General features: G+C 47.9%; 1 protein-coding gene across 1 annotated transcript; it reads right to left on the bottom strand.

The window, feature by feature from the left end:
• Window positions 1-7,626: 7,626 nt before the first annotated feature.
• Window positions 7,627-10,127, bottom strand: LOC124654412 (probable inactive purple acid phosphatase 29). The gene is made up of 4 exons (XM_047193417.1): window positions 9,974-10,127; window positions 9,038-9,429; window positions 8,234-8,684; window positions 7,627-7,949 (listed from the first exon to the last, which is right to left on the bottom strand). The coding sequence occupies exons 1-4, from the start codon at window positions 10,110-10,112 to the stop codon at window positions 7,918-7,920; spliced, it is 1,014 nt and encodes a 337-aa protein (XP_047049373.1). The 5' UTR covers window positions 10,113-10,127; the 3' UTR covers window positions 7,627-7,917.
• Between the last annotated feature and the right edge of the window lie 421 nt (window positions 10,128-10,548).

A 10,548-nucleotide genomic window follows, 5' to 3' on the forward strand; every position in this document is an offset into this window, starting at 1 on the left:
GGATCTCCCAACGCGTAGTTATCCGCCACTCGTATCATTTCTACCAGAGTTGTTGGCATGTTTCTCTGTAGTTTTTGCCACAGCGGTGAACCTCTTCTGCACCCATTGCAAAACCAAGCAATGGCTTGTGCTTCGATTACTCCTTCACAAGAATTTCTTATGGAGTTCCACCGGGTCAGATAGTCTCGATCTGTTTCATGCTGACGTTGCACACATAAGGCGAGCTGCTGAGGCCGGTTTGGCCTCCAGTAGGTACTGCTGAAGTTGCTCACGAAAGCTTCCTCAAAGTCCAGCCAGCCATTTATGCTTCCTGCCGGCAAGTTGTTTAGCCAGATGCGTGCTGGTCCTACCAGGAAAGATGGTACAATTCTCACGGCCCAGCGCCGGTTTCCTCCACCGGTAACGGTTCCTCCGCCACCAGCAACATAAACTGCGGTCACGTAATCCGCAAGCCAGTCTTCCGGCTTAGTTGAGCCATCATATGTTTTTGTGTCACGGGGCAACGTGAAGTTGCGAACCGGTGGTTCCTCTTTCATGATCCGTGGGCCAAAGCATTTGGGACCCGGAGGACCTTCTGCCTCGACCATTTCCGATAAATACGTCCTATCCAGCCTGTGCCTCGCATCCTGGTCTGGTAGGCATCTTTCTCCTAACCGTGTCCCTAAAGGGTTCCGGTAGGCTGCAACTCTTTCAACTCCTGAATCACCTTCATCGTAACGTTCTGGTACCGCGGCCCTTGGCTGCCGGTACCTTGGAGGAGGTATTTCTTCCTCCAAGTACGCTGCTCTTGGTGCACGATAATTTTGCCCGCTTTCTTCTCTAGCGGCATAATCATTTCCTGCATAGCCCTTTCCGGCATAGCCGCGAGCTGCCCCTTGGCTTTTCCTACCGGCCTCGTGTCGCCCGGCTTGTTGTTTTCCGGCAAGAACCGGATCATACACAGTCATTTGCTGTGCATTCACTTCTTTTTCTTTTCTTTTGTCCGGATGGGGGGACAATGCCTGCCCATGGGACTTGCTTCCGGCATTCTTTGTTGAATGCGCGGATTTTGAAGCCGCAGCCTTGTTCAACTTAGCAAGCTGCTCAGCATTTTGCTGCTCGATGGTATTAAGCAACTCTCTAACACGCTCTTGCTGTTTTGCCAAAGCATCTCCGGAAAGTGATTCACACAGCTCTACTGCAGCCTTAGCAGCTTTGATGGTTTTATCCGGACTGCTGTACTTAGGTTTCTCTACGATGCTCAACGATGCAGAAGTACTTTTTCCGGTAAGAATCTCCTTACGCAGATCCTGATCTAAGTTGCGAGCTCTAAGCCGGTTTTCCGGTATCCTGGCAGCCTGAGCGCTAACAGAAGCAAAGCCATGGGCAGCGTTATACTCACGTAGGGTTAGGTTCAGCTCGCGCTGCGCCCGGATGATGTCGGCGCCGTTCGCGAGCAGCTTCTGCCGTTGCGCCTCCAGCTCCGCCTGAGCCGCGGCCGGGTCGATGTTCTGCGCGATGGGCGTAGCCAGCACGCTCATGGCCGCTTGGAGAGGAGTCTCCAGTGGCGCCGCTGATGCACCCGCAACCACCTGGCCGCGCTCGGTCGGCGGTTTGGCCGTGCGCGTGGACTTCGTCGGTCCTGCGCCCTCCACCGCTGGTCCCTTGCCGGCGTCGCCTGCACCAACCACCAGCACCTCGACGCTGCCGGCGGCGTGGCCGCTGCGAAGCGCAGATCTTGGCGGGTTCGGAGCCAGCAGCACCGGCGAGAGGCGCTGGCGCTCGGGGACGGTGCCGTAGTAGATGCGGAGGCTCCCGAACTCGATGACGCGGCCGTTCTTGGGGAACTTACCTCCATTGGCGAAGCAGCCAGCGTTGTCGTTGATGAAGTCCATGTCGAGGACGCGTTCGACGAGCGCGGTGACGACACGCTTGCCGCCAACGGTGAGGAGGCCCGCCCGAATATGAACTCCAGCAAGCGCAGCTGCTGGCCCCACGGTGGGCGCCAACTGTCGTCGTGGTGAACAGACAGATGCCATGGGATGGCTTAAGTTGGGGCCGGATGTGCGCTAGAGGATTCGGGTGAGGGTTTTGATATGGATGAAGAGGTTTCCGGATGGATTCCTCAAGAACTTGGCCTTGGCCAGAGGTAGAAGAAGATGAACACAAGAGCTATTTCCTCCTCAGATCTTTCTATTCCTTGATCATAAGAGGTTACAGGTTTCTGGATACAGCATAACACATACCCGCGTATGGGTGTACCCCCTCTCCTTATATAGGGGAGAAGGTGGCTTACAGGGGAAGAAACCCTAAGAAATCCTAATGGCATGTTTGACTAGACAAACTACTTTACAAAGCTACTTTAGCTACCGGTGATGCCGGTATGCCTTTAATCAGGAGCTGTGACATCCTCCAGCTCCTTTTACGTCATCCTTCGCCTTTGGCGTCATGGCTTCGATTAAAGCTGGAGTGCTTCGCTCATCTTTGTCTTCTAGCTCTAGAGAGCATCTTTGACTAGTCTTGCCGACGTGCTACAGTGTAGCCTGTTCCGGTACTCCGGTATGCTCTTAGCCAGTTCCGGTATCCCCCTCCTGGGATACCGGTATGATTCTCTGAATCAACCTTCGTTATCCGGAACAACCTTTAAACCGGTACTTTGATGGCTCAAACCACCCGGTTTGGCATGCCTTTGGCATACCGGGGGTCATCCCCCCAACAATAGATCATAATTTGTGTCATCAAATATAAGAGTGTTATCATGCACTAATCCTCTAGCCGACATCTTTACTCTCAAGGCGGTGAAGCCTAAAATGAGAGACCTTGCTCTGATACCAATTGAAAGGACACGGATGTCGCCTAGAGGTGGGGGTGAATAGGCGATTTAAAACTTTTACGAGATGGGCTTAACAAATGCGGAATAAAACTAGCGTTTACTTTGTCAAGCCCAAAGCCTATATACTATGGTTCACCTATGTGCACCAACAACTTATGCTAAGCAATACAAGCAACTATGTGATAGCAAGATATATAACTTCAAGCACGATGGCTATCACAAGGTAAAGTGCATAAGTAAAGAGCTCGGGTATAGAGATAACCGAGGCACGCGGGAGACGAAGATTTATCCCGAAGTTCACACTCTTGCGAGTGCTAATCTCCGTTGGAGAGGTGAGGTGGCTTAGTGCTCCCGAACGCCACAAGAGGCTCACCTTGAGGTGTGGTTGCTCGATGCACACCAATGCCACAAAGGCCTCATCTCAAGATGCGGTACTCACACCACACACCGAACGCCACGAAGGCGCCTCACCTTATTCTCCGGTGACCCTCGCCACAAAGGCCTAGGTCACGGTTCCACTAAGGGATTTCCTTCGAGGCGGAAACCGGGCCTTACACAAAGCTTGGGGCACGCATCCACAACTTAATTGGAGGCTCCCAAGAAATCGCCACAAAGGCCTCAAATCCGTCTAGGGTTCCAAGAACCCAAGAGTAACAACTTTCTTGCTTTCACTTCCACGAATCACCGTGGAGAACTCAAACCGATGCACCAAATGCAATGGCAAGAACACCACAAAGATGCTCAAGTACTTCTCTCTCAAATTCCAACAAAGCTACAAAAGCTATTGGGGGAATAAGAGAGGAAGAACAAATAGGAGGAGGAACACCAAATTTCTCCAAGATCTAGATCTAGTGGATTCCCCTCACAAAGAGAGGGATTTGATTGGTGAAGATGTAGATCTAGATCTCCTCTATCTTTCTCTCAAATAGATGCAAGATTCATGGGAGGGAGAGGGAGATAGCAAGCTCAAAGAAGGTCAACAATGGGGGCAAAAATGAGCTCATACGGATGGCTAACATTGGGGAAGAAGACCCCCTTAAATAGGGCAAGAGAAATCTGCCCGTTATGCAGAAAACTCGTCAAAACCGGAACTTCCGGCCATTTGGGGCGGAACTTCCGCCCCCCGGAACTTCCGGCCAACTTCCGGGTGAAGTAGGGCGTCCCCGGAATGCTTACAGTATACTTTTGCGTGCAGAATCGTCATTTCCGGAAGTTCACCGGAAGTAGGGCGGAAGTTCCGGCCACCGGAACTTCCGGCCAACTTCCGGCCAAAAAACTGCTTCACGGAAACTTGAATAACTTTTGCATCCGGACTCCGATTTTGATGATCTTGGGATCGTTTTGAAGCTAGTAACAAGCTCTACATGACCATGCAGGGAACCATCATAGTCCAGTAAGGTAGGATAGAAATAAATGATGAAAGGTTTGACCTATCTAAAAAATACATGCCGGTAAAACCTCCAACCTCAAAAATGCAACAACTTGAGTTAGGAAACTCGGATTTAGGTGAAACCAATTTTGTTGTAAAGAAGATGACAAGAGCTACCCCACAAAGAGTGAAAAGCTTAAGAATAAGTGGGGTAGGTTTTTCTATGTATTTTAGAGTGAAACCTCTCAATACGAGAAACCGAGAAAAACTTCAATATCGAAAATGCAACAAGTGATTCATGCGGAATCCGTTTTCGATGAACTCGAGCTTGTCATGAGAATAAGCACAAGCTCTAAAACACCATATGGATAAGATCCAAATAACAACCAAGAAAGATGATGCAAGGATGCAAAGGTTTGAGCTCTCCGAAGGATACGATCGAGTTACTCACTCGAGAGCCCTCTTGATAGTACGACAACTAAACTATAAACCGGTCTCCAAATACACCATGAGACCGGTGAGAAAGAAACCCTATCAAGAGCAAACCTTAACCTTGCGCATTCCACTTGAGCTTGACGATGACGGTCTTGACCGCAACAACATGGAATGCCTTTCTTGATTGTGCTTTCTTGATGAAGTCATGCGAAATGCTCCCCCATACTCCACTATGGGAGAGCTACTTCTTCGGTGCATCTTCACATATCCATGATCACCCTATGGATGGCAAGCTTCAAGCATATGATCTCTTCGAGTTGGCTCATCTTGAACTTGCACTTCATTTCTTCATTCTTCATCATGTTGATGTCTTGAAGTAACTTGAGGGCTCACTTCATCTTCATCTTCAAGACATACTTGATACTTGATATCCTTCATCAATTTCTTCTTATTGCAACCTTAAAGTCAACATATGGTTCAAGCATTACCTATGGACAACTCCTACAAATATAACTCAATGCAAACATTAGTCCATAGGGATTGTCATTAATTACCAAAACCACACATGGGAGCTCCATGCACTTTCAGATAGGCCGCCAGCTGGTGCACGCGGGATGGCTGATGCGCCTCCCCGCACTCATTTCGAGCCGACACCGTCAGCTGTCGGCCAGGCTGCAGCATGCAGGGTTCCAGGTGGCGTGCGTGGAGTGGACGCAACACACACATGGGGCGATCCCATGATGATCCCCTGGCCCCTCCTGCCTCTCATGTCCGGTCGCAGATGATGCTGACGACGGTGGGGACCGGCACAGAGACTGATGGCCAGCAGGTGGTGGAGCAGTGCGGATCAAATGTGGCTACTGGCCCCGGATCGTCTGCGACCTTTTTTCCTGTGGACTGCTTTGTTTCTTCGAGGAAAAAAATAGGTATTAGCATTGTTGTTGGTATAGAAAATTCTCCGTCGCCAACCGAGGTAACGAGACAGTTTTCAGGTACTCCAATGGCTACTACAGTACACCTTGAAGGTACGACAAAGAAGACTCCACTGGTGAATGAAGTGGTGGTTTTTTGAGGTATTGCAGCTCCTTCGTTGTCTATTCGAGCGTGCGACATGATTCATGCACAACCAAATGCAGATGCTACTCAGATGGAAAGGGCCATGCAAAATGTTAGTGACGGTTCTGCTCTGCCACGACGTGACCCTACGAAGAAAAAAACAGAGTGGTTTTGAAATTATCATTACCAAAACCAGGGGGCATGTGTTATCACCGGATTTTGGCCAAATCAGGAGATGGACCGTAATTGAGATGGGCTTGGAGGATATACATGTGGAGCGTCTCTGAAGCAGCCTTGCACGAGAGTTTGGGCTAGATTGCCCGTGTATCTGTATATTATAGTAGATTGCATCTTAGTTTAGAATTAAGAGATAGAGTTTAGCTCGTACACGGTTAGGTGTATTCCAAAGATAGAAAGTCTACGGACTATAAATATGTACCTAGGGTTATTGAGAAAGGAGGACGATCACGTTCACAACAAACCAATCTAGGCGCATCGCCACCCCTTGTTTCGAGGGTTTCTCCCGGGTAAGCAACATGCTGCCTAGATCGCATCTTGCGATCTAGGCAGTATCAGTTTATTCGTTCTTGGTGTTGCTCGTGTTGAAGCCCTTTTGATGGCGAGCAACACCCTTATCTTAGATGTTTTGGGGCTTACGTTGATGTTTTTACGATATGCTTGTTTAGCTACGCAGCCCCTCTATATCTAGCTGCCCTTACACCTATCTTAGGTGTAAGGGCGGCATCTTGCTTAATCTTTGTTTAGTAGATCCGATCTGTTATAGTCGTTCCTTGTTCTACAAGGATTAGTTTGATATCCGCATGGTTAGGCCTTACAAACGGGTTGAACGATCCGGTAGTGCGTAAGGTGTGGTTTATTAAGCCCTAAAGGGATTGTTCCGGGGATCAACTTCATGTTGGTTTTTAGGCCTCGTTAGGGCTGGTTTTCCATCATCTTACGTATCTGCTAGGCTCAATTACGCGTAGGATGTTCCGGTTATGCGGTGAAAACCCTAGACTATCGTAGATTAGCTTAGCGATAAAGCATGATCCCCGTGTCATTGTAAATCTAACGTGAACCATGGGGCAATCGGCTCTTTGAGCCGATCCACAGAACAATCTAAGAGCCGATCGGGGCTCGTATTTAATGTTTACGTGTTTGCCATGCAGGAAACTAAACGAAGCAATCCATCACCTTCCTGACCAGGTATAGGTCAGGTGGCACGCCCTCGCAACCGCCAGGACGTGCGCCAGAGGCATTGCGGGCCGTCGCCCGAGGGACCAGGATCCACCAGCAGTCCTGGGAGCCTTCCGGCTCTACGGTGTTGCCCGTCGCTGCTCGTCGGTGGGTTTCTGACAGCAACATACACAACGCGCCACTTAGAAGCCTCACAAGCGAAGAGGGTGTTTAGATAGGCTTATTTTCTGATTTTTGGCTTATAAGCCACAAAGCACCTAAACAGTATTTTCTTTTGATTTTGGCTTATGTTATCATGCAACAATATCCAGATAAAACCCAAAGGCTGGGTGCTTCTTTGGCTTATTATATAACAAAAAATAAAAAACCAGAAATATGCCCAACCAAACAAAAGCGAGTGCAAGGTTTTGCCAAAACTACCGCGGTCCTTCCTAAAATTTTATGGGAGAATTTCACTTAAGTATTGATAAAAATTGGGCAGACACAAAATAAAATAAAAACCAGTGCAAGTGTAATATGCCTGTAAAACCTGGATAGAAATACAAATAAAAACCTTTGTATGTGTTATTTGCTGACAGCATTTTTAAGAACACTCAAGCAGCATGATACAAATAATTCGTGAATTCTTGTTTCTGTTGAACAAACACCTTGCAGCTGATAAACGTATGAGAAAATACAGGCCAAATTGGCATACTCAGTATTTTTTCTTTTAAAATTCGAGTCCATTTGCAAAAAAAGTAACATTTGTACTCAATTATAAGAAATCCATGATCCACTGTTAACCTCATGAGAACAGTTACAACCTTCAAAACTTGTGAAACAAGTGGCACACTATCTATTTTTTGGCTAGGTGCATCCGAACTATCATTAGGGTATTGCATAGTTGCAGAGGCTAGGTGTAATTGGTATCTTATTGATATTAATATATTCCCTTTATCGAAAAAAATCTGCTTGTTCATCTACATAGTTACAATCTTCGTGAGATAGCTGAGCACCAACAACAACGCACATGATGTTTTATATGTAGAGGTAGATTCCCATCCCGAACTCAGCTTCCATCACGATTCTTCCTGCGTCCCCCTGTCAATTGGAAACACTCAGATAAGTTGTGGTTCTGAAAACATATGTTCGCTCAATCAGGATATATAATATATCCCATTTGTCGAAAAAAAAGAATATATAATAGTTTCATATATATATATATATTACAAGATAGTGGGTCATGTTACTTATCCCATTCAGTCTGGTTTATGAGACATATCCATCCAAATCACTAGTACTGTACCAATACAGTTACTTAGGAGTATATATGTTTATGTATGCCAGAATTAGCATCATGAACATGAACAGGTCGAGTTCCTTACCATTAGAGCCTCTGTTCCATAGGACCTCTGAGTCAATTGTGGTGAGATGTTGATCATCAAGCCTCTTCCACGTCTTGATAGACTTCACTCCTTGCCACTCGCCGCCCTCCGCCTTCTCAAGTTGCACAGACACCACCCTAGCTCTCCTTGACCACCCAGCCTTTCCGTACGCATGGTAACCGAACCCACCAGCATAGCACAGCTGAATACGAGTGAGCTTCCCGCAGAAGTCGTTTAAGTGATCATGCCCTATAAAGGCAGCCTTCACATCTCCAGCTTCCACCATGGTGGTAAAGAAGCCAGAGTTGATTGACGCTGAGCTGATACCCTCCTGTCTTACTCCTGTCATATTGGATGCTGTGAAGCTGCCAAACTCTGGCAAAGGAATGTGGAAGTATGCAAGAGCAGGTGCTGGATCCTTCTGTTTGGGATGTTCATTCGTATAATTCTTCTGCATTTTATAAGTTCCGTTATTATATTTTCTAACATATGATATGTACACATCATCAACTTGTTTCATATCTCGATCTATTGTTAACTTAACCACAAAACATTTCTGAAACTAATTGTATTCAGAGTTACACTCCGAGCGAACAGATGTACCATCCATTTTAAAATAGCATAATTTTCTTGAATTACATCTTCAAAATAAATTATCGACAACATTATGCAGTTATAAGATGATTGAACATACGGAGTATAATAATGTGTTGTGACTGATAGAAAAGAGCATCCAAACTACTCAGTTTGACTGAAGAAAATGGAAGGAGTATAAATAACACCGAGATGGTGAAAATTATTCACCTGGAGACTCGCAGAGGTTTTCTTGAACCAAGCTTGCTGTGAGGCCTTGATCCAACCATAACCAGGGATCGACGCCACAGTCGAATAGTCACCACTGTCAAGGAAATAAAGGTTGAGCACTGATTTGTTGGCCAGCAGTGTTCCTTCAACCCCACCAACTTCCAGGTTATAATTTCCGTAGCCGTCGATCTCTACCCCTTGTGGATTGAAGCGCGAAAGGGTGTTCTTCATGCCTACAAGGTGCCGCATCACGCCCTCCCGCGACAGCGTGCCCTCCTGGTCATGGTTACCGATCACAGCAGCCCAGGGAAGTCTCATGGCAATGGCTGGAGCGATCGCCGCGTCCATCGACTTGGCCGCGTCGGTCGAGTCCGCGCCGTAGATGTTATCGCCTGCACAAGAAACACCCATGATGATGGTGGTGATGATGAAATCATCTGGTCGCGGGTCTTTGGAGGAAAGTCTTACAGCTTGCTTTGCTTGAAACCAAACTTATCTGTGCATAATTTTCTAGTAATAGCAGAATATACAACTATTTCATCACACTGCTATTTTTCGCTAGCAAAGGTAATCGGTTTGCCAAAATTGCAGCATTGGTAACATCACCAAGGCAGAGGCTGCCCGTGAAACAACACGACGAAAACAAGAATAGTAAGCAAAGGCGGCTACATTTGTATTTTACCCTCGTTAGGCATTTAGCTCCATGTGGACACGGTCGCCAAAATCAGAATCAGATCAGTTCATCGTCGTCCTGGACCAGTCGTCCTGGACCAATCGATTCAGCTAGCGACTGAAGAAGTGATTGGTCAATAATGTTCAGAGTTCCAAATCCAATCCGAGTCCGCGCGCCGACGAATCCCTAGCTAATCGGAGTACTGACAAAGCAGGGGAAAGGAAGAGGAGAGTGAGGACTGAGGAGGGAAGAGTTGGCCGTACCGGTGAAGACGACGAGGTCCGGGTCCTCGGCGCGGAGGACGCGGTAGAGAAAGGCGGTGGTGTTGAGGTCGGAGCAGCCGCGGTCCTGCGCCGGCAGCACGTCCTCGCACGGGGTGCTCCGGCCGTCCGCGTAGTGCATGTCCGCAACCTGCAGCACCTTGAACGTTCCGCCCTCCCGCTTGAACCGTAGCCCGCCGGTGCCCCCGCCGTCGTGGCCCTTCCCCTTCCCGGCGTAAGCCACCGCCGCCGCGGCGACGAAGAGGAGCAGGAGCAGGCCGTGGCGGGCGGCCATGCCGAGGGTGCGTGCGTGCAGCTGTGAGTGGAAGGGAGAAATCCGGGGATTACTGATTCAACTGTACTAGTGGAATGATGGTTGCGATGCATTTGTTCTGTCCTGTTTATATTTTTTTTTCAAAATGGGGTGAGTCCGGCCTCTGCATCGGTTGATGCACACAGTCTTTTATTAAAAAGATTTTTTTTTTTGAAACGGTCACCGGGGGGAGAGGATCCCCACCTGAATTTTATTTCTTTGGGAAAAACATGTTACATGATACAGAATGAGAGGTGGTTTCGCC

This window comes from Lolium rigidum, chromosome 5 (genome assembly GCF_022539505.1).
Source record: "Lolium rigidum isolate FL_2022 chromosome 5, APGP_CSIRO_Lrig_0.1, whole genome shotgun sequence".
In the NCBI taxonomy this organism is placed as follows: Eukaryota; Viridiplantae; Streptophyta; class Magnoliopsida; order Poales; family Poaceae; genus Lolium; species Lolium rigidum.